Source organism: Synchiropus splendidus, chromosome 2 (genome assembly GCF_027744825.2).
Source record: "Synchiropus splendidus isolate RoL2022-P1 chromosome 2, RoL_Sspl_1.0, whole genome shotgun sequence".
NCBI lineage: Eukaryota > Metazoa > Chordata > Actinopteri > Syngnathiformes > Callionymidae > Synchiropus > Synchiropus splendidus.
Genome location: NC_071335.1, coordinates 20,877,165 through 20,902,626, shown reverse-complemented (window position 1 = coordinate 20,902,626; position 25,462 = coordinate 20,877,165). Strand labels below are relative to the sequence as shown.

The 25,462-nt window shown below is 42.9% G+C and overlaps 1 protein-coding gene across 1 annotated transcript; it reads right to left on the bottom strand.

The window, feature by feature from the left end:
• Positions 1-166: 166 nt before the first annotated feature.
• ugt8 (UDP glycosyltransferase 8) lies at positions 167-15,184 on the bottom strand. The gene is made up of 6 exons (XM_053856431.1): positions 15,029-15,184; positions 11,224-12,053; positions 8,428-8,570; positions 5,125-5,201; positions 3,596-3,815; positions 167-2,213 (listed from the first exon to the last, which is right to left on the bottom strand). The coding sequence occupies exons 2-6, from the start codon at positions 12,049-12,051 to the stop codon at positions 1,832-1,834; spliced, it is 1,650 nt and encodes a 549-aa protein (XP_053712406.1). The 5' UTR covers positions 12,052-12,053; positions 15,029-15,184; the 3' UTR covers positions 167-1,831.
• Positions 15,185-25,462: the final 10,278 nt, after the last annotated feature.

Here is a 25,462-nt window from a genome sequence, read left to right as displayed (position 1 = left end):
TGAGCACAGTGGTCCTGGACTTTAGGTGCCGTCAGGACAATACGTAAGCAGTGACTTCACCAACATGACTCAAAGGAGCAAAAGGGTGTTTGTGGAGTGGTGAAAAGCATAAGTGTGTAACCTCTCAATCCAAAGTCCATGCAAAGTCAACACTTATTTCTGCAAACAAAGATGTAAATTTATTCACCATTAGTGTTTACATTTAGTATTTACAATGTGGACACACGTGACAGACAAAAACAGAACCAAAAGGAGCCAGTGAAACGTCTAGGGACATTTCAAAAACGACAAAGAATGAAACAAAAAAAACGTATTAAAGGGGAATAAACAATGAATATTAGATTGAGTACAAAGACATTTAAGCAGATCAAAACAAGAAAGTACAATAAAAGGTTTGAAAGACATGAATATTAAACGCCGCTGGTTATAACATTAATACTGAAATATTGATAATAAAAATGTTATATTACGTTGACCGTTCCGGACTCTGTTCATAGCATAATGTTGCACCTGCTGGCTCTGAAACCCAAACTGATAATTCAAGTATGAGCGTTCCGGGTCGGGTTCCGGCGGCACCGGTGACATCGCAGCTCACAGAGAGAGGAAAAGAACAAAGTTACCCATGTTTGGTGGAGAGCATGACAACGGAAATAAAAAGAAATAAGGGGATTTAGACAGCTTTGAGAAGAAAATAAAAGAAGAAAACCATGGTGGTCTGGTCTGGTAACACAACAAGATGTTCGGTCTGAAATGTCTGCCAGCAACATCCGTCAATAATTCACCTGTACTTCAATCTAAATATTGGGTTTCGAGGACAGATATTTTTGGCTGTTGTGAAAGTTGGTTGTGACCATTTCCTTTATCTCATTCACCTTCCTGCCTTTTCCCGATTAACGTGAAAAAGATACACTTCATACACAGTTAAAAACACGCATTGCTGAACGTTTTACTTTGGTTATACTTTCCACTGACTTTAACAGGTGAATATCAATAAAAATGTGTTTTTTTTTTAAAGGGAAACGGTGCGTTCCACGCGTTCATCCATTCTTCATAACCTTTCAGTTTTAAAAGGTAGGGCTTGGTTTGTTCCTGTTTCCACGGAAAAGAATGAATGAGAAGTATTTCAAAAGAAAAAGCTAATGATTAATCTAATACTGTGATTCCTGTTGACGCACTGCTTAGCAACACAATCACAACCAACAACCTGCACAAACATGCTGTGTGTGCATGAAAGCTGACATGCTCTTTCTGAACCTCTACCTGTATGTATATATATATATATATATATATATATATATATATATATATATATATATATATATGTTACTGTCTTCTCCTGCAAAGTTCTCAGTCATAAACAAAAAGAAAGGTCATATAAAATAAAACTGAAAAAATAGATTGGACTGGATGTTCTGTTTGTTCTACTGCACAGCACGGTGAAAAGGGAAGTGTCAAAACAATGGTAAAATGACTGCAAATACTGCGGTTCTACTGATGAAATGATAGAAGCCTGTTTTTGGAAATAAGGCGTGCGGATGGTAGCTCAGCGGGAGTGCAAATCCACCACAACACAACCAGAACAGCTACCTGTCAAATAAATTAAAATAAGACACATACAGGTCCATTTATACAGAAATAAATAGATTTGCTCCTATGTACAATTCATCTTGTGTAGCGGTGTGTTGTACTTCATTCTGGTGTTGATTTGCCTCCTAAAGATACGAGGTTGGCCTTCATATTTTGGTATTCCATGTGCTGTTAGAGTGTCCGTTAAATACGCCCCGGAGCATCCATTACGCTTCCCTATCCTGTTTGCGGGTGTCTTGGCGGATCAGTTGATCTTCTTCTCGCTTTTTAAGGAGCCGTTGCGCTTGTGGTCTCCATTGACCAAGCTCTCGCGATGGCAATGTCCGTTGATTATGCTACCCTCATCCCGGCTTGTGCCGTTCTCCACGCGCTTCTCGCTCAACTTCGCCCTCAACAGTCGTGACAAATGTCTGAGGGAGAAGAGCGTCACAGCGACGAGCGCCCCGACGGTGACCACCACATCCAGCAGGAAGTACTGGTAGGGCGACACCTCATATACAGCAGAGCGAAGGTGATTGGCACCATTGTGACGGAGGAGGTAGCTGATCCAGTAGACGGCCCGGGTGACCGGGTGGCCCGGCTGGTCTTTGTGAATGTTGGAGAGAAGTGTGGCTTGCTGGCGGTACCTACAACAGAAGGAGGCACAGATTTAGCCTTCACTTTTTAGTGGTCTGGAGTAATGAATCGATGCGGTATCGTGAAACACTATTGCAGGCTCAATGAAACAGTGTTCTAATTTTCATAGGCCACTAGATGGCGCTCTAGGTTTAGAAATGATGTGAAGTTTCACTGAGGTAGACAGTGCCATCTGGTGGCCTCTGAAAATCAGGACACTGTTTCATGAAACCTCATCGACCCTTCAATACTGTGTTAAGAAACCTCTTTGACCCGTTACAAATTTCAACCCTTTAGGCCAGGGTTTGGCAGGTTGTGGGTCGTGGGCCTCATGTGGTCCGCTGCCTGTAAACATGCGGCCCTCGTGTCAGAGCACTAACCACAGAGCACAAGTTCTAAACATATCATTGATAACTATTAGGGTGTTATTATTAGGGTGTCATTTTAACCATATTTTTGACTCTTAAAGTGAATAAAAAATATACATAAAATATTGAAAAAAATTATTAATTATGAAAAAAACATTTTAATTTCAGATCAATCTTTTAAAAGGCCGGAGCTGATGTCTTACTGGACGACTGAATTGCACTCTTTCGGCACCTAATCTCCACAACCAACTTTGAGACCACGACCAACGGGGAAAGTGAGACCCAGACCGAACTGAATACATGATACATAAGTGCATAAGTCTGAAGGACAAAAACATTCATTTTTTTCCCATAGAAGGAGCAATCGTCATTTTTTATTTTTGGAATAAAGAAGTGAAATGCTTTCACATACTGGTGGTTTGTTCTCCATTCACTGTGGTCTGGGTTTGTAGTTACTACACCCTGGATTGTTTAAATGCAGCGATGTTGCTTGGCGCAACACGTTGCCCGTGTCTTTCAGTCGACTGTGGGAGCTGCAGAGAGGATCACCTGAACTCGACTGCCCTTCCTCTGGGACTCAGGGAAATGGCATGGTTACATCAAGGTAGGCAACTCCAACCCAACCCTCAGAGCACCGAGCACCAAGAAACTGCTGAACAGTTTTGTTCCTGAAGCCGCATCAGCAACACGATCAGTAACACAAGGCAATAACAGAGTCTCCTTTAACAGATACACACTGCCACTGCATGTGTCAACCATGGCGAGACACACCAAACTCTGGATTCACCCTGAAGAGAAGGTGACAGCTCAAACGCCCTCATGTTCAAACCCCTGCTCCATAAAAACACACATCCATGATGTAGTGCATAAGTACAGTCAAATCTTCCAGAGGAGCGTTGTCAACCGTGGCCCATATTTGCACTAGATTTGAATGAAGCATAAGGTTCCAACTCGTCCATCCCTGACAAGACGAGCGTCGAGTGGAGGCCTCGACCGTCACTGTCATTCATTTCCATATGTTGTACCTGGAGTCTTTAATCACAGAGGTGAGAGCAGTGTAGAGGTCGTCCTCAGTCATGGTCTTCCAGTGAAGCATTATTCCCATCCCTTTGGCTGCGACGCGGGTCATGGTGTCATAGTGGTCACCGAAGAGGGGGACCCCGACCACCGGCACCCCGTGATACATGGCTTCATAGATGCTGTTCAGACCACCGTGGCTAAGGAAAGCCCTGGTGTTGACGTGACCTTGGAGAGAGAAGGTTACCTCAGTGAAAGGGGAGTCACAATGAGAAAGGATCATCCATCCACTCGCCGTGGATTATTGACACACACCAGTTACTCCACTGAAGAGTTTGCCTGACATCATTTTATAGCTGAGATCGGCGGACATGCATCACACTGACGCAGAAAAATAAATATTGGTCACTGAGTCAAACCATCAGATCTGTGTGGAGCAAAAACTCCAGTCATCCATGTGGAAACTTGAAACTACAGCACTCTACTTTTAAAGTAACAACGTGTAGTATTTGGACTTAAATAGATTATTTTCAGATTTCCTGAGATGACAGGTTTCATTTTGAGCAGTGCAAAGTCCCGGAGTCAGACTCTCCATCTGTCTGTCAAACGCTCCTTTGGAGTATGTAACTTTCCCCTGGCGGGTAGCTAGAGGTGCGATGTGAGAGTGGCGTCACAGCCCCAACTCCACCCCCACCGCAATACTTTACGGCAAAGGGGCCGGGCTACCTCGGCAGCGAGCTCAGTTCAGTTTACACCATGGCAGAAGCAAGAGTTCGTAGTGAGGAGTCCAAGAAGAGAAAGTGTGAAACCAACAGAGTAAGATCTCTGACAAGAGTCAATATAGGAGGTGCATTCACAGCCTGGAGAGAACTGAGAGCTACCAAAGGATTTTCTTCTGCTTCTGCTGCCTAATGAAGTAATGAAGCCAGAGGAAAAACGCTGCTCCTTCGTCTTCATTATTCTACAGCGCTGTAAACAGATGAGAGCCGATGATGTTTTCAGCAGGTTATCACGGAAGAATCCCGTAAGAAACAACGACGGATGTCCGTGGCTCGTGGAACTCTCATGTAAAACCGTTCCCGTCTCCGCAGTGATAGATGCTTCTAGAAGTTGCCTTTGTAAGTATAAGCTGGACAGTGTTGTGTATATTGCCATCTGTGATTATATTTTTCGCTGTTTCGTCACGTGGGGCGATGGGGGGCGGGACTGGAGTCCCAGCTATACGACAGCCTGCAATTACACTCATTTATTTACATGTGGCGCCGCCAAAAGCAGATATTTTCAATCCTGCCTACAGCTGCTTTAAGTTCACAAAAAGTGCAGTCAACATTAGATAAAACTTCATAAAAATAAATAAAAATAAAAATGACACCATTTAATGTAGCAACTATTCTGTGGCACAAAAGAAAAATGCTCAGAATTTGCAACATTTTGTTAGCAATGTGTGTCAATAACATTATTTATGTATTTGCATCCGCTGTCTCGTACTTGTCGAGGCAGGTGGTAACACAGTAGGTAGTGAGGTAGTGACACTCACCTAACAGGTCATTCTGAGGCATCCAGTCCACGAGCTTGGTGTTGTTTCCAAGGTTACTGGGCGGCTCTCCTGAGAACCTGAGGGAGGAAAGATATTGTCATTAATGATTGCTAATGGTCAATTCAGTCCACATGCAGACCAGGATGAAGGCAGCTTGATGGACCATGGACCGTGACTCATGTTCGATGCCGATGTTTTTACATTTTTGTTCAGCAATGGCTCGAATACACATTTATTGATTCAACAGAGAGGAACTACAGGTCTTCCTCCTCAACCTTAACCTATCGTGTGCATCCTCCCTGGTCATACCTCTCTTCATGTCTTTCTTTACACCATCCATTTACCCAGCACTGGCCTCCTAAGCTCTCCTACACGAAATGTATGATGTACGCGTTTCTAACCCTGTCCTTGCTCATCACTTCCAACAAAAACCTGAGCATAAATAATGGATGTTCTTCGTAGATACCCTTCGCAGTTCGCTTGACGAAGAAAGAAGAAGAAGAAAAGAATGTGAAGGGCTTTTGAAGATGTTTTAGAAAATGGTGACAACCAGCATTTGGTCAGTAAAAAAAAATACGGGCTACGTTTCTCACACAATGACACAACAAAAAAAAAAAAAAACAAAGGGAAAAAAGTTACGCAGTCATCAGTTCCATGCATCAATGTAATAAAAGTCTAACGCCAGACATGAAAGCTCCATGGAGACTAACTAACCACTGGCAGGTGGACTGCAAAATAGGCGCTAAACTTTACACATGGAGAACATTTTTTTGCTGATATAGACACGTTCAAGTTATTTATGTCAGTGACAGCAACAAGCACACGGCTGTGGGAGGATAAACATTAACAGTATTGAAGGGTCGATGAGGTTTCGTGAAACAGTGTCCTGATTTTCAGAGGCCACCAGGACACTGTTTCATCAACCCTACAACACTGTTTCATGATACCTCACCTGCCCATCACGAGTTAACAGAGCTTTCAAATGTCACTTTGGTTTTCTGTGTCACACTGTTGCGATCACAGATTGTTGGCGTGTTTTTAGCCGGGTGTGTCCGTATGTCTACAGCAGTACACCACCGGACTCGGCCTGTTGCAGTACACCAGTACCGATGACTGTCGTGGGCTTGAAAAAGGGGTCATTTCAGTACTGTGTTACAAATGTCCGTGCGATAACATCCGGTGCCAGTGTTCCTGCTAAAGGTGATCCAGCTTCTTTGCTTCACACGTTGCATCTTATGAATCCTCTTATCAGTTCATCTTTTATCTACTGTCATGGTGCATCCTTGCACTTTTTGTGAGCTGTAACAATGCTGCTTTCATATTGCCTAAAGTCAAAGGTGAATTTGAATTACTGACATTTTGGTCGTTGCCCTGATCGTGAACATTTTCGCCGATGAGTATTGGTCATGAGGCTCAGAGGCTTGACCGAGAATATGGTTCGGTTTCGACCTGGCGCTTCTTAATAACCTCGGCCGAGTACAGTCAGTAATGATTTACAAGGGAGGAACTCATGTGCAACTAAACCCAGCTCCCTGAGATGTCAAAAACTCAATGTTCTAACACTGACTGCCGGGTAAAGAAACAACTTTGTCCTTCCTACTGAATGAAAACAGATGCCAAGTGACTAATCCTTGTTTTGCAGACCACCGACAGAAAGAGGAAACTCCAATGATAAAATCCCAACAACACTGCTGCTGTCAACAGACATAACATAGTTTGTTTATTTATGTGAAAATACATCTTGCTTCAGAGTCCTTGGATCCTTTTTGCTCATGTCAGGCTGATGCTTTATATTCCTAGATCAAGCACACAACCCCTTCACTGGTGAAACGTTTCAGTTCAGAAGCGCGTTTATTATGAGTGCTCCCGTATTCACTGTCACTTCCTGATATTACGAATTTCCCCTCTGATATTGAGGACATTTTTATCATCCTACGTTTTGAATCCGACACGCTGCGCTTGACAGTCGCACTTCTGCTTGTTACAGAGCACAAAGCGGCTTCTCTCTCGCAGAGCTCCCCCAAAAAGGAACTGGGAAGGACAGACCATGATGATGTCACCGCCAGTGGCAGCTGCTGAAAATGATTTCATAATTATTGGCAATTGTTGGAAGCAGGAGAAGAGCGCTTCGTGAATTTATGGGGCGTTTTCCCAGCAAAACTTGGGGCACTGCAGAAAAGTGCCCCTTTGATGACATGTCGTGCACTCGGAACACTCAAAACAGCAGTATATATAATATATAATATGTAAGTATATATAATTTCTCAGTTTTGAAAAACCTCATTGAGGATCTACAGTTTAGTTGTTACATTATAAGTGGGCACCTTTGATGTTTGGTGTGTGTCTCTAATGTCTTTGATATGTGTCAGTGCCTTTGTTGTTATTGGCTGCTATAATATAATATAATATAATATAATATAATATAATATAATATAATATAATATAATATAATATAATATAATATAATATGTGGAAAAAAAACATTATGGCATTATGTTAGACTTAGACTTAAAATAAATAAATATTAGATAAATACTAACAAAAAAATTAAAATAAATAAAAATAATAACAAATAAATAAATAATAATAACATATATATACTAAATATAAACAAATAAACAGTACTGCAGCTGCGACGCTCAGCAACCTGACAGCACCAGGAACGAAACTATTTCTGAATCTGCTGGTTCTGCATCGGATGCTACGGAACCGTCTGCCGGATGGCAGGAGGGAGAACAGTGCATGTTACGACTAAAGTTGGATTTCAGCCAGGAAATCGCTGATGTAGATGGTGTCTACGTGTCGAACCTTCCCTCAGTGCCCTCAGTCAGCAGAGATATTCCTGTCATTCATTCATTGAAAACATTCCATTTTCAAAGATTGTTCAAAGGTGTCACGGGGCAGATGAAGATGTCACGTCCAGTACAATTATTGACAAATGAAAGGTGAGGTTTTATGGACAAGTTAATGATATATTCTCGCTCTCAGGCTACATATTGTCAATTCAAGTCCCCCCAGACGCATGTGGTTGTTTTCTGTGTCGCTTGACTTGAGAAGAGCTTGAGTGACCTGAGAATGGTTGTTTAAGTATGAAGAGATAGTGTTGTGTATTTAGCCAGGCAATAAAACAGAAGGTATACGGTCTTCAAATAACCATCCGGGAAGAGTGAGTGGGTCCAAAAGTCCAGTGACCGGGATGGAAATAAACACCAGTGGGAAATCCAGCACATCAGAATGACAGAGCACAGTTCAGTTTCCCAGCAAACATTACGAATGTTTGTCGACACGCTGAGTGAAAGTTACCTCCATATGACCCTTTGGGGAAGCCTGGCGAAAGCCCCGGCGAGCTTATGCGCGATGTCGTGGGAGAGATACTTCACGCCGGCTCCGAACGAGACGACAATGAAGCCATGTTCTGCTGTGTCATTGACCCAGGCTTCGAAATCCTGCGGGGCAAAAAACATGAGCTTTCTTGAACCTTGCGGAAAAAGACCTTCAGCTTGTTCTATTTCTATCATTCGCCTGAAATGTCAGTGAAAGAGCTTGACTTGGGTTGTGAATAAAACGCATTTTTTTCAAAGATTTGCCGCAACTATGTTGGCGCTCGGACTAAACAACGGCACAGACCGCTCTCTTTGTGTGACCGGAGCACCACGATCTTGACTCTGGCTCAGGAGCATCTGAACTCAGGATTTCAATAACTGTCAATGTACAGCAGGCAGTTGTAAGTGGGCACTTTCTTACATTTAAAATCAATATCACAAAAATGTATATATAATTTCCCAGTTTTGAAAGACCTAATGTCTTTGATATGTGTCAGTGTCTTTGTGTCATTGGCTGCTATATAATATAATATAATATAATATAATATAATATAATATAATATAATATAATATAATATAATATATTATATTATATTATATTATATTATATTATATTATATTATATTATATTATATTATATTATATTATATTATATTATATTATATAGTTATGAATCTTCTTGACAGTATCTCTTATGTTGGGTTGTTGCTAGTAAACAAATGTTGTACGAGGAATTAATTTATTTATTAATTATTGTGTTGAAAATTCTACATTTCGAACACATACAAAGTGTGGGAATAATTTTCCATTTGTTTACTCAGCCTGAGGTTAAAAATTGTAATCTATTGACAGCACTAACTGAAATACTTTTTTATCTATTGTTATTAATATTGCTATTTTATTGTCACTGTGAATTCAGAGCTGACAGAGTTTTAGCGTCGACATGAACTTGAGTCTAAAGAGACAGTGGGGTCGGAGAGATTTGGAAGCAGGCATGATCCAAACAGCAGACAAAGGTGTGGGTGGGAGGGGGAGGTCAGTGGTCCAGCTGTGGCTGCCGAGGCTGGCCCTGGCACGGAGCAGCCTCAGAGACACACTGGCCTCAGTGTCCGAGCTGCTGGACCCTACTGTCACTACAAGTCTGCCTCAGTGACCCCATGAAGAGCGTCTCAGTGTCCCCGGCGCTCTGCGGAGAACAATGTCCTTGTTCTCTCTCCGCTTCCATTCTAACTCCCTCCACATCGTACAATGCTCCCTATTGGCCGAGGAAACATTCCAAATCCACCCGCTGTACACGCCAACAGTCAAGGCTCTGGCTGTCCAAGAGCGCGACTGAGAGTTATCACCATCCAATCTTGACCCTAAAGGCTTCTGCTCCATTGAACAATTTGACACCTTTTGTGTCGTGTAAATCCTCCATTAGCAACATTTCAGAGTTGTAGCCCCGTGAACAAAGAACAAGTGTTTCGCTGCGCAACTCCATCTTCTGACAGGCCTGCAGTGTTTTTGAAAAACTACACTCCTGGCTCAAAATATTGGGCCGTTTTTCAGCAATACATATGCATTTGTAAAGCATGTATTACGGTCACAATATTACAAGATTAATCGCGTAGTAAATTCATTTTTTTCTTCTTCTTTATGTGGCTCTAGTGCTCCATCATACATTTGTCCATTTATTTTTATTACAAATGCTTCCACTGACTAGAATCATTTCACAGTGAAGACACACAATTGTCTCTGTCATGATTTTGGTGGTGAATGCGTCAATTTGGTGAAAGTAATGTTTCACTTGAGACTTTTCCACATCATGAAAAACTAAATTCATGTCGCTTCACCATTTTTAAAGATGAATTTTCACTGTAATTACACGCTGAACCAGCAACATAGGATCGAAAGATAATCTTTCTACATGTAATGTAATAAATGTAATATGTCTCTCTAAATCTGCGACAAATAATCATTTGCACAGCTTAGCCTGCACACTGTACTACTGTCCGATTGAACATTAAGTTAGAATTGAATAAGAATGCGCATCACTGAATGTCCATGAACCAGGTAATTACAGTGTAGTAACAGTTAAAAATAAATAAAAACTTTTTTTCTGTATTATTGGTGGGTATTTAAGAAGATGACGAATACACTTGGGGCTTTTATAAACGCTTGTGCACCCTTTTTTACAGCTGAACATGACTCCTTTAAGACAGCAACATCCGTTCAATGATGTCACTACAAATGGCCCTGATGTAAATTTACCATGTCACACTCCAACCTCCTCTGCCACTTATTACTATTAAGACTATCAAGTACAGGTTCCAGGTTAAACACCAGACGAGAGCCAGGGACCCCGTGAGGTAAAAATGAAACTTTGCTAGTTTGTTTTTGACTTTTTAACCAGCCATAACTCAAAACGCAACATACAAGTTATTGAAGTTGTTTGTTTTGGATCATTTTTTTCTTTTTTTCATTCCGCTTTTTTGTGAGTACCTTTATAAACTGAGGAAATACAAGAAGTAAATATAAAATATTTTGAGCCTATACTATAATATACTATCAAATAATTCATTTTATATTTTTCCATGTATTAATATACTTAATTGCAAGATATTTTGTTTTTCGTTGCCTCTTGACCACCTCTCTGCTTTATTATTTTGAACTTTGCTCCCATTCGGAATTGAGTTCATCAAAATAAGAACAAAACAGTAAATAAAAAAATAAAAAAACTAGGTGACTTTTCTTGCCCAACGTGGCTTGGGCTCTGAGATGTTCCCGTACTGACCTTGGGCAGTGGGTTGGGCGGTTTGGTGAGGATCCCTCCGATGTAGACTACATGCGGAAGTGTGGGCCGGGGGAACTCCAGAGCCATGTCCGTGCAAAGCATCCACATCCGACTGCCCTGTACCAGGTCAGCCATGGCCACTTGAGGCGTCACTCCATACTTTTTCATAATCCGGTCATATTTGGGCAACGCAATATAATGCACTCCAAAGCGCTGCACCAGGTAAACGGCTGTGTTTGTGATCCTCTGGAACAAAGACATGCGGTCTGTGAGCAAGGAGTTGAACTCGGGAACGTAGGACAGCGGCGCAGGGGCCCCGACCTCAGCAGGGTACCACAGACCTGTGCTGAAGACGGCATATTTGACACCCAGGATGTGGGCAATCACAAAGCCGCACATTTCATTGGGGTCTACTAACAAGAGGTCGAACTTGGCTTCCTTGAGGCGCGTCATGACCTCAGTGCTGCCGACCACAGCGTCGCAGTTCTGAGAGTAATGGTCAAGAATGTCAAAGAGTTCCAAAAACGTCAGGCGTCCTGAGAAGATGTTGCTGACTTTTGACTGGAGGAAGTTGTCAGCGGTGGTGCTGTTAAAGATCCCTGGGTATCGCTGTAGAGTGTAGTGCGGAGACGATGGCACGTCGCGGCCCTCGGATACTAGGAAATGGGTGTCGTGGCCCTCCTGGTGCAGAGCTGTGGCCAAAGTCTTGAAGATATAGAGGTGGGATTCAAACATAATGGGGGGGACGACGATGACTTTAGCGGCCCACGACACGCCGGGGGTCCAGGTCAGTAGCCCAAGAAGAGGCAGCAGTGTCGAGGGTCGCATGGCTGAAACGAAAAGATTTAAGACACGTTTACAAGTGTTTCAGAAACTCTCTGTCGGGTGGGAGGAAGCCAGCGGCCTGCCATTCGCTTCTACTCAGTTATGTTACAAGACACGTGAGTTCACAAGTCAGTTCTTAGGAAGTTTTTCTGAAAACAGGAAGTTGTCATTATGGGTTGTGGAAGCTTATGGGTGTACATTTCTATTAAACATAGCTGCTTCTAACTGGCAAAGAAAGGACAGGAAATAAAAAACACTGGACTGACTTTGCAAGGTCTTACTCTATCGGCTCTTTGCCGCCTGCTTCCTCGCGGCCGAGGGATATTTAGTACTATTCATCTTTATTAATCGACATTGTTCCTTTCTTTCGTCGCATTTCAACACTCCCCCATGTCTCCCACACTGTCCTGCCATCCCTGACATGACGTGGGTTGCACGGACGTCATTCAAAACCTCCAGCCTCTATTCACAAACGTCTGACAAAGAGGCCTTATCATGCCACCGTGCCACAGCCCGAGTCCAATAAGCCTGCACTCTAACTGGGATTAATCATTAACACAGGAGACCTGTTTGAGCCTTGTTATCCATACTCTCCACACAATGACTAACCTGAGCACTCTTCTATCAGGGCGTGACTCTTGGGGGAATGTGCTGACCATCGGCGGAACATGTGATCGGGGACAAGGGCAAGCTCGACATCTATACTGCCTGCTTAATGGGTTGCGATTTATAGTCATATAAAAGGATATAAAAAGATTCAAAGGTTGTGAGGAACAAAGGCGTATATGAAATGCATATGTTCATTTGTTGAAAACAAATGAGAAAACTGAGTTAAACGCCTACTTGGGGGCAGAATTGCAGGAAAATCCTTTTAGCTCTCAAGACACGCCAGAGCATTGCTTCCTGTGTCTGTGTGAGGAGGGGTCTCCAAGGTGATGACATCACAGGGAAGGTCACCGCTGACAGCCGCTGTCACCTCACAGCTTCCTCCACCCTAGTTGAACAGTTTTCATGGTGTTACGAGTGTCCTCAGTGGTCACGGGTGAGCCAAACCATGACAACTCACAGGCAAGTTTCGCTGAATATTTGATGAGAAAATGCGTAAATTCTTTAATCTGGTTTTAGCTTTAAGAAAGCTTCAATAGATCAGTTGTTTTTCTGTCATCGCAACTGAAAGTTGCGGAGTAGTCGACCAAGGTATCCAGGCCTCAGTTGTACCCAAACCTCCTGAACTGACTCTCTGAGTTTAGGGGCTCAGCTCTAGATGAGGGAACTTGTGGTTCACATTCCAGATGAGTTTTTTTCCCCATTTACAGACAAACGTGTAAAATTCCCATTCACTTAGCTTACCGTTGCTGTGGTAACGCCCCAGTCTATCATATGGCCTGACCCATATTGGGTCACTTGACCTCCCACTGATACCATCCGACAAGATCAGATGCTGTGCTGACCACCTGTCTGTCCTAAAACAGCTGGCTCCTGGCTGATAGCCCAAGGTGGACGCCACTCTGCTCCATTGTCCAGATGATCGCAAATACATCTCCGCCCAGAATGTTGATGGTAACCACAGTAACTCAGCACTGTCTCCGGACTTAGATGCGTCATGACTTAAATTACTAACAATGGGGTCTGGTTACTCTCAACTCAGCTGGTGAGTAAAATCGTCCATTTTCAGTGGAGTCAATAATCTGGATTATAACAGTGTAAAATAAGATCAAAAATATTGGGTTCAATATAAATACATAAAACACGAATCCAAAATTGTTTAATATTGCATCACTCCATGTTGAGCGGCAGCCTTCTGAGAGTGAGTTTGTTTTACGGCTCATTTCTTAAGAAACGGAATTCTTGGCTGTTGAGAAATGATTAAACTGCAGACGTGCAAATAACAGACCTCTGTGTTCATGTTTCAAACAAAGGTCTTGGTTCGCAATCGACAATTTTCTAAATATTGATAAGAAAAACAAACACGTTGAAAAAGTGAAACTTCGCGTTGCTTAAGAGTCGCGTGCAGTTCATGACAGGTGCAAGGCAGGTTTGGATATTTTCTGATGGCAAGGATCAATATCGGATTATGCTCTGGACTGTTTGGATTACACTGTAATACAATAATAAGGTGCCTTGCCAATGAAAAAAGCAATATACTACATTGTTAACAAGTGTGTATTCATTGATTTTTTAAATCCAGAATAAATCAAATATTACCTCGCCGTCCTCCTAACTTGCCAAATATTGTACTGTCTCAGATTTCACTTTAATATTGGTCCCCAGGTGTAACACTACCCTGAAGATAAATATGACAAGAAAATCTTCACATGTGCAAAAGTGTATTTTTTTCCTTAACAATAAAAAAACTTCTATTAGCGTAGTTCAAGTGCAGAAAACAAAACAAGAAACAACACCAGAAATAGAAACAGGACACAAACTTGCTCTCGACCCAGTGGTCAAAGATTAAAAAGTCATAAAAGTCAGATTTATGTACATGGCGTTTCAGGCGAACAGAAATGGCTCATCTTTCACACACAGTAGAATCAGTTTGGGGTAAAATATTTGTATTCTACTCGTGTATAAGAATAAGAAGGTGATATTTTGTTTGAAGACAACAAAACGGTTTGGGGGTGAACTTTAACCCGGTCTGAGACGATGGTGAGTTTATGAATGGAGGCATGGATAGCACCGCGCCACTTCGTGATACATTGAAAACGCGCGGTTATTCGACGAAAGAAAAGCCGACAGAGAATAAACCAACTGTGTGTTGAGGTTTTTGATGAAGTCACAGCGGACCTGAACGCACCACTGACACCTGACACAGCGGTTGGTCTCTGGAGTATTGATGAAGAAACAGCCCAACTAGACGAACTAGTTCGACTCTATATTCTGAACAAATCAGACCGTTAGTGGTCCATATATTGCAAACTGTGAAGGACGCGTCGCTGTCCGCTGCGCATGGCGTCAGGCACAGACGCACTTGACTTCTTACCTTGGCCAGGTGAGCTCCGCAGAGGGGACAGAAGATTTGTGCTCGAAAAGTCCCCCACGTCCCCTGTGATGTCCCTTAAAAAATGAAAAGTTTCAGAGCAACTAGCTGACCCGAAAACGACGTGGGTCCCCGCGAGAGGAAGGTGGCCACAGGGAACAGATGAGCTGCAGGGAGTGGAGCGGGCTCGATGCGAGGCGGGACTAGAGCCCTTTGAGTGGCAGGGAACTCAGCGAACCAGGAGAGGAGGCAGGACGCGAGCCACTGGCGCTTGTTCCTATAGGTCACGGGTCGGCAACATGTACAATAAAATGAGACGACTTGTTCCCTTTCCTGCCAAAGAAAAAAACAGTCTGGAACACGACGAAGCCTATAAAATTAGCCCCAGTGCGATAACATATAAAACAGACATATGTGTGCGTCTTTAAAATGTATTAAATATTGAAAGTCCACAGGATATGTCGAGTCCTCTTTCTGTATTTGTGTTGAAACTAAATAAACTCTTCAAATGTTGGAAACAACATAGTAGTTAGAGGACCCTCAAACACCAAAAGAACTGTGCAAACTAAGTAAAAATAATATTTCACTCAACACTTGACTCCTCAGTGGCATTTGGCGAGTTCTTACCAGGTCTGATTCGATCATTAGGATGTATTTCTATGGAGGTATCCACTTCAATAAAGGCTCACTGATATGTTTCTCAGATCCGGATGCCCCCTGGACGCCTCCCTGGGGAGGTGTTCCGGGCATGTCCTACCGGGAGGAGACCCCGGGGAAGACCCAGGACTCGCTGGAGAGATGATGTCTCCGGTCTGGCCTGGGAACGCCTCGGGATCGAGCAGGAGGAGGTTTGTGCGGATCGGGAAGTTTGGGCTTCCCTGCTCCGAATGCTGCCTCTGCGACCTGACCCCGGATAAGCGGCAGAAGAAGGTGACGCTAATATGTTTCTCAATGTACGTACAGAATATCATTCTTAATTTGTTTATAAACAACAACAAACAGCGTTTGTTCACCAGGGGCCTGGATCACATCCATCAAAGACGCTGGCGGAAATACTCATATGACCAAGTGTATTTACACATGAAACAAACCGAGGACTTGTGGGACCTGATCTGGTACCATCATTCCCACACAGCCAAACTCATGGTTGGGGGGGGGGAATCACGCCCACAACACACCTTTAGGTGAGAGCTTAAAAGTAATGGTTGACTCAAGCGGCTGTTGATATAGTGACCAACGATGATCACTAAGCATGAACAGTGTCTAATGACAAGCTATAAGAGTAACTCAGAGAGTTCTGTAAACTGGATGGGAATATATATTTTTGGGCCCCAAGCAGACCCGTCCAAAGTTAACTGAGGGATCAATTGGAGGTAGACCAGGAACTCTTGGGTTATATTTCAAGTTGTAAATGGAGACGTGTCTTGGTGTTTGGAAAAGGGGGTCTCCAGCTCAAAACAGGCAGCCATTTGTAACCCCTGGGGTGTTTTTCTTCAGCCCGCCACTTGTTGTCCGACTGATGTCATGGTGCAGCCAAGTCTTAGAGTCAAGATGAGAAGGCTGGTGACCCCTGAGTCAAGTGAGTTTCAGACCCCTGGTTCAGAGAGCGAACCGCAGGATCCTGAGATGAATGAAGACGTGGAAGTCGATGAGGAGGTAGTGGAGGAGAATAGGCGTGACTCGGGAGGATGAGCAGGACAGGTAAAGGTGGAGATGTGGCAAGAAGAATAGCGGTAAAATTCTGTGAAAAAAGCAAAACAATAAATGCCCCATTAAACTACAAAGTGCATTGTATTTATATCCCCTTTCTGAAACGTGAGCCGGTGCTGCCCATGACTCTGGTGCTGGGAAGCAACATTGTGTGAACTTCAATCACAGCTATCTATTGCAGCTGCCTTTATACTGTACAAACAAGGTCGAAGAAATACTGAAACTCATGTCTGCACCTTCGTGATGCAAATATCATAGCTCCCGAGTCTCAAAGCTGCCTTTAATCGAGTAAAAAAAAAAAAGAAACTTCGGTGGGACAGATTGAGTCGCGCACAACTCGTGTATCTGATTCAACTTTTTAAATTCTTTTTTTAAACATCAACTAGATGGATTGCACCTGACTCCCTCCGTCAGCTTGTTGTGCCACAAGCCGGTGTTGACCTTAAAATCGTTTGGCTCACCTGTAAAGGATGAGGACACCAAAAGGATATTGCAAGAGAACAATACCTAGTCCTCGTCCCCATGTGATTATCAGGTTAAAAAGAAAAAAAAAAAAACTCAAAATAAAGAACTAAGGGCGGTGGTTTGGTGTGCCTCTGCTGACACTGGCACCAAACAAGCACACAATAACAGTGTTTACATGACAACACAAACTCGCTCAGTCTCTAAAAACAAAAAAAGACTGGAACTCCAACAGGTGTCACTCACATTTTTTTCAGCTGGTACATGTCTTTTTTCCCCCGATCCATTTGCACTTTTTGTATTTGTTTCACTCTCTCCTTTCCTCCCCCCATCTTGATGAAGCGCCGTCTCCCTCAAAGCTACTTTGCCTTTCCGTTCTACCTCCACCCCCGCCACATATCAGGTGTGTTACCTGAGCTCCGTATTAATTGTTTATCACCCTGGGACACCCAATCTACACCGCAAGACAGAATCCTCCCATGTGGTGTTAGCCTTTTGTGTGTCTGGCAGAAAATGTGTGTGTGAGAGACAGGAACATAGATGAGGAAGCATAATTTGCTCGATCAGAAGGGAAAGAAGAGAAGTTTGAAAGGATGACGGGGGATCGATATCGTGGGGGGAAAAAATGTATCAATGTACGATGCTAATATATTGGTTTCCAAAATTTGTGCGTGTGCTGTGGGACGATATTCCAAAAATGTGTTTTAGCAACACTTTTAAGTGGACTCTGAATCAGCCTTATACACCGCCATCTAGTGGACTGGCGTGGGAAGCACAATGGGGCGATCAGTCAGTGCAGAGGTTGGAAGTGTGACCCTTAGAGCTGTTGGTTCATATATACGTATATTTACAATACACACAAGCAAACGCTTAGAATGGAATAATGAAATAAAGCGTCTCAGCTGGTTTATGTTACGACATAAGCTTAAGTCAATTTATTTTGGAAACACATTTGTCTGACACTCGAATGCTAAACTGACTTTTTCTGTTATCAGAATCAGAAAAACTTTATTAATCCCAAGGGAAATTGTGTTTGTAATACGGTCTGTACACAACATATCACAATAAATTAAAAAGAAATAATATTATAAAGTGCAAAAAAAAGAGCTTAGAAAACAATGTGCAACAAATGCAAAGAACAGAAAATGTGCCAAAAACCCCTTCATTGTAATGCATGCTATCTAAAAGTGTGTGTATATATATATATATATATATATATATATATATATATATATATATATATATATATATATATATATATATATATATATATATATACATTCACAAGTGCATATATGATGCCGATTTCTAGATTTCCTGGTTAAGCAGTGGAAATTATTCATTTGATGGACAATGTAATGGGCAAAGAAAGCCATCTAGTTCCATTTTTAAACTCTTTGTTTAGTATTTATTTACTTCTTTTGCTTTGTTTTTTAATACAATATAATTTAAAAAAAAACAAATTATAAAAATAACTGGAAAAAATGACAAAAATAATTTGTCCTCACTCTCTCTATTTTATTTCTTTTAGTATTGCTCGAATCTCACAAATAATATAACCAAGTGTCTAGTTGATTTATCAAGAGCGATCCAGGTATTTGTCGTGATGTCGCCACACTTCCGCATTGAACTTTGAACGCTTCTCCTTTAACCAATTACGATGAAGGGGCGTGGTTTGCGCCCGGCCATCATGGCAGCAGGTGCAGTGGGCGGAGATTATCGATCTCTACTGCACGACGATTGATATTTTATCAAGAAACTTACTGATCTGCGCCATTGGGATCTTTTATGACTATTTTTAGTATCTCTAAAATGAGCAGTTATTTGACAACCTACCGAAGGTTAAATTGGGCAACATTTATTATGATTATGATTATTGTTTTGCTTGTTTCACTGGTTCAGTCTGAAATATGTGGTCATTTATTTATTGATTTATTGTGCCGAAAACTATTAAAGACCCTTAAGTAGTTACTTGAAATGGTGTAATAACTTCTGAACACCAGAGGGAGACAAACTACAAAACATATTATTTCTGACTACACTGTTGCGGTGCGCCTAAGGTTTTTTTCTTGAGAATCTTACTGTGAAGTGTCATGCAATATTGACCTTGTAATATGCATATGCACATTTCCCAACTGGAATTCATCAGTAGCAACTGATCTCAATAAGCATTAATCCGAGGCCCATGTAAAACCTCCATAATTGTCAGGGTGTTTGTGGGTATCCTCCTAGAAATAAAGCCACAGGTAAAGAGTTAAAAAAAAAAAAAAAAAAAAAACTCATCATATTCTTATCCAAAACGCTCATTCTGTTGCCGCTCTCCACCGTATCTCAGAGCTTCTTCAGCTCTGTAATCACCACTCTGTGCTCTGTGCGTTTTGTGTCGCCTGCGTTATCGCTACTTTGCAGTTTCCCTCTCTGTCATTACTTTGCCATTAGTGTTTCATCCTGGAGCTAAAACACTGGGCTCACACTGACCTTGCACTGGCTGCTACAATCCAAACATCTGTATTTGTAAGATAACAGCACCACACTAGCGCCGCTCCCTCTTTTTTTAATGTGTTTCCTTAAGACAAAAAAAAAAAAAAAAAAAAAACACTTCTCAATTAAGAGTGAATTTACGACTCAGTCATGCTAAAATATTGTACTGAAAACTGCAGTTTGAGTCTGTGGATGTGAAGCAGAGAAAACACATGGAATATCAATGTATCTTTTCATGGTTGCAGTCTCAAAGTGTCAAAAAATAATGACAACTCTATATGTTTACAATGTATATAATACACTGTAATTTGGAGGCTTTTGTATGTTTATATCAAGTAACAAATTGTCATGAAATAAAGTGTGATACTTTGGAGATGATGATATCATATCTTACATTATAAATTCTTTAAATTCTAATGTCTATTTACACATAAGTACTCATAGTTCATTATATTGTCATTATATATATGTATTATATATTATATATATTATTTGTCTTCATGTTTTTATTAATGTATGCTGATGCTTTGTGGACGTCTTTGATGTTTCTTGTGTGCCTTTGATGTCGGTACGTATCAGTCTCTTTGTTGTCATTGGCTGTTGTGACTTGCTGAATTTCCCCACTGTGGGACTAACAAAGGACATCTAGTTTAATCTAATCTAATCTCTATTTTGTGGCTCTAAAATACATATCAAATATAAAATACAGTTCAGAGGATCAGCAAGAGTCTTCTCCGGCTGGTCTCTGATACAATCTTCAGTTCAGCACCTCATTTTTAGGTCATTTCTCTTTGCTAATTTGAGAATTCTGTAAAGTAAGCCACCCTGATTTGCATTTGATGGATTTCAGACTTCCTTCTACCCCAAATCCCCTCAGCTCTCCTCCCACCACCTCAGTGAGCAGGTGCACGCTGACAGAATCAGTGAGCTGTGAAATCATGGCTCCTTGAGAAATGTTTCTTGCCTCTCAAACACACAGGCGGCGCAGACACAAACACACACAAGTTCCACTTCAACACTTGTCCCTCTTTTCCCTGCAACAGCCACCATTGTTATATCAGCCTTTCATAGGCTGCCGTGTGTATGTTGAAGTGTTCTGTGCGTCATTCTGCTTCGTAAGTCTCTGACCATATCTACATCTTTAATGCCCGGGACTGAATAATATATGAGCCCCTGGGATGGAAGACGTGGCATATTCGCAGATCACCTATTTACTGCTTCCATTTTCACATAGGTCTTGAACAGCAGGCCGAACCGTCAGCACACTTTCCTCAGGTCCACTATGCCACCGCCATCTTATCTGCGGCACCAAACTGGCTTCCAAAATGCTGGTTCCCTCTGTCTGTGAAGCACAAAGTCAGCTCTCACACCTACTTCCTGTCCACCGGCCGCACACATCCTGTCGCTCCAAACTCAATAGATGCGCCTGATAGTGGTGACCACCGGCTCCGCTCAGTCATCTGCTCCGATTATTGCGCTCGGGTGTGACTAATTTGACTTTCAGATATCTGAACTCCGTCATCTTCACGTTCATTTACACTCTCATGAAAAGGATGCTGTGAAGGAAGAGGTCAAGGATGGTTTCTATAGCAACTGCATAATAGTGGCCTGACCCCGCCGACCACTTGTCTTTGTACTGAAGTGCCTCTTGAAAAATGCATATGCTTTAGCCTTCCCTCCGTGGTTGACAAATGGAAATACATAAATATGAGACTTACACTAAACAACTGTACAAGTTCGGGTTGTAAACGTACTTGTTGTAGCTAGTGAAGGGTTGATGTTTCATGATACCTTATCACCTACCCATCACTACTTGGAGGTGATCTGATCTGATTGGAACAGCCATCCAGCTACAAGAAGCAATGGGCAGATGAGGTATCATGAAACTGTATTGCAGGGTTGATGAAACACTGTCCTCATTTTCAGGAGCCACTAGATGGAGCTATTGCTTTAGAAATGATGTGAGGTTTCATTGACGCGTTCAAGTCCAAACATTTTACAGCAGACAGCACCATCTAGTGGCTTCAGAAAATCAGGACAGTGTTTCATGAAACAACCCAACATTGTGTCATTAAAACTTCAGTACTGTGTCATGAACCCTTGTCGACCCATCACTACCCCCTCCCATCACCAGTTGTGCATCTGTTCTGTGCTCATCATCTTCTCCAATCCCATCTTCCCCGAAGGGTCCACATGCTATGTTGACTCCGATGTCAACACCATGTCTCAGCAGCGTGAAGTGGCTGCGATGTGCTCTGGGAATTTAAGCCATCTTGAAGTTGCCAGTCTCATTCAGTAGTGAGCAACTCAGGCATCTTCTTCCTCCTGTCTGAATGTGTACTGTAAGGACGTGGTCTCCAAGTGTCGGTCACCTCTACGGCTGTGTCCCATTTCTCACCCCAACACTGTTTTTTGACCCTAACACTGGGTTTTGCGCATTCACGTCTAAGTATAGTGTGTCCCAAGTCTCCTAAGACTGAGGGCACTCGCTGTTCACCACTTGAAATGATCCCTCAAAACGCTCCAGAGCTGACTTGAAATGAAGTGGGAATATGAAGTGTGAATAGATTTGCAGAATACCAAAGTACTTTGTTTAAAAACAATGTTGGATAGGACAACAGGGACATTTTAGCAATGAGGACAAGTCTTCTGTTTACTTTCTCTCATATCACATGTTACACGTTACTGACAACATGAACAATACAACATGTACGTACAACACTATGTTTTTATTTCTTCTTAACAAACAGTCGGCTAGCATCCAGGCTAACGTTAACATCATCATACAGATCTATCACCGCAACATAGCGGTGCAACTGGCTTCGGCTCCGCCCATTTTTTCCCTGTTGGTTCCCCAAACCAAGTGAGATGATCAGCGTCAATTCAAGAGGTTGCAAAAGCGTTGGAGCTGGCATTTCCAAAATGTGTCCAACCCTTGATATGCAGGAAACAAAACACAGCACGGCAGCCGATGACACGTTGTCTTTACGCTATGAAGTTTCTTCCGTTTTGCTGATGATGTGGTCTTGTCTGCATCTAACTCCAACCAACACAGGAACGAAACACAGTGGAGTCACTTGGAGGAGCCTCAGGTCAAAGCATTCCACAGTTCTACACTCATCCATGTTTTGTTGCTGATGATTTTCCTTGGAATTAAATTCTAATCTTAAACTAGAAAAGAGCTTAGCACTGCCAGAAATGGTCCTGTCTCTCAGAATCAAAGAGTCCTTTCAAAAATATTGTGGATCCAGACCCCCAAAAGTCAATCATTTCAATATCCTCATTTCACGTTCCTCTATATATATATATATATGTATGTCTCTCTCTCTCTCTCTCTCTCTCTCTCTCTCGGAGTGCATGCTGGGAGCGAGGTGCGTGAGTGGGTGTCGTGAGCGAGTGGATTTCTCGTACTTTATTTCATTTTGTATTCATCAATAAATAGTAAATTCACGGGTGTATTGTTTATAGATCACATTAGCGTTTCACTTTGGTGTCTTTCTGTGGGCTGTTTGGTGGGTTACGGGTTTGAACTCCTGGTGTGGGCGTCTCGCCGGCCGCGTGGCTCACGCCATGGCTAGCCCGGAGTTCAGATCTCTAACCCGCAAACACGGGATAAAAGTCACTGCCACTTTCCCCTGCAGCGTGGAGGACATTAGTCTGGCTGTGGGGGAGAAGGTCGGGCACAGCAGCATAAGATCGGCTGCTCGGATGAACAGTGGCGTGGTTATATTCCTGGACCGGGTGGATAAGGTGAACCGTGTGGTGGAGTCGGGAGTCGCCGTCAACGGCTGCTTCGTGACCGTGCAGCCGCTTGCGCTGCCGGCCACGAAGATAGTTCTTTCCAACGTCCCTCCCTTCATCACTGATGAGTTTCTGACCAAGGAGCTGTCCAGACATGGGAAAGTGGTGTCACCGATCCGTAAGATCCTGTCTGGATGTAAGTCTCCGCTGCTGAAACACGTCGTGTCTCACCGCCGACAGCTCTACATGATACTCAATAACCGGGGAGAGGAGCTCAACCTCCGATTCCTGGTGAGAGTAGATGATTACGACTACACGATCTATGCCAGTTCGGCGGTGATGAAGTGTTTTGGTTGCGGAGAGGAGGGACACACGGTGGGCTCCTGTCCGAACCGCGGTGAGCCACACACACCTGGTCCAACACGCGCGGCCCGCTCGGCCGGCGCTCCGGCCGCCGCCGGGAGAGCCGCGTCATCCGGGCAGCCGGTTGCGGCTCCCCGGACACTCCGGGGAACGTCAGCGGCTGTGTCCGACCGGGACCGGGATAAGGGGGTGAGTAAGTGTGACACAGAGGGTGAATGGGTGAACGTTGCGAATGGGAAGGGGACTAAAACGGGGGGATTGATTCGGGAGGGGAATGAAAGTGGAGTGAATGATATTGTAAACACTGATGAGGTGAACGAAGGAGGAAGTGAAATAACAGCGCAAGTGGGGGCACCAGAAGGGGGGGAGCAGGTAGAAACAGGGGGGTTACTGGGGGTTGAACAGGTGGTGGGAGGAAGGAAAGAGGGTCATCATGAAAAAATAAATAAAAAAAATGAAGGGGAGCAGGGCGCACTAGAGGGTGTTTTGGTGGAGGTGGGAGGGGAAGAAAATCAAGAGGCAGAAAAGACAGACAGATACAGTGAAAGTAACCAAACAGAAATGACAGTAACCGAACAGATGGAGGAAGATGGGGGAGAATTCATCAAACCCAGAGTGAGGGCAAAACGTAGAAAGAAAAGCAGAAACACAACTGAAACAAAAAACAGCAGAACTGAACCTAAAATGAGAACAAACACGGATGAAAGCAGCGATGAATGTGTATCAGATAACAGTGACATCCCCAATTTTAACAGCCAAACCAAATTATACAGTGCAGAAAAAATCAAAACTTTTTTACAACAGACAAAAAATCAACACGGGGTAAAAATTGTTGAGCACTTCCCAGACCTCGGTCTGTTTTATACTTCAGCCAAAGCCCACATGAGCCAAAGAGCAGAGTCCGGCCTCACTGACCAGGAAATCTTTAGATTGAAGAAACTGGTTTTAAAAGCAAAGAAAGAACTGTGTGAAGAAGAGAAAAATAACTATGGACTTTTTACATAAATTATTTGCTTTTACTCTCGTTTTTAACATCTCACACCACATCATGAATGGTTTCAAAGTGGGAGTTTTAAACATAAATGGAGCGAGAGAAATTAAAAAAAGAGCAAACATTTATGAGACTATGAAACTGAAAAAAATAGACGTCCTTTTACTTCAAGAAACGCACAGTGATTTTAGCAACGAAGCAGACTGGAGGAGGGAGTGGGAAGGGGAAGCCATTTTAAGTCACAACACTTCTCTTAGTGGAGGAGTAGGCTTCCTCTTCTCCAGGGCTTTTAAACCCAACTCGCTGGAGGTCCAAAATGTCATCCAGGGGAGGTTGCTCCTTATCAAAGCTCAGTTCGACCATTTTAAGGCTGTTTTTATCAACGTCTACGCTCCAGCAACCGGTGCAGAGAGGAGGCAGTTTTTTATGAATGTTAATGATGTTTTAAAAAACTGCAGTACGGAGGATTTTTTATTCTTGGGTGGGGATTTTAACTGCACAGAAAATGCGATCTTAGATCGAAATCATGCAGAACCTCACCCAGCCTCACAGCACGCCTTCAAGCAGCTGGTCCGCTCCCACGGCCTGGTGGACGTGTGGCGAAGGATGCACCCAGACTGCCGACAGTATACCTGGTCCCACCTCAGAGAGAGCCGGATCTCCTCAGCCAGACTCGATCGTATTTATTG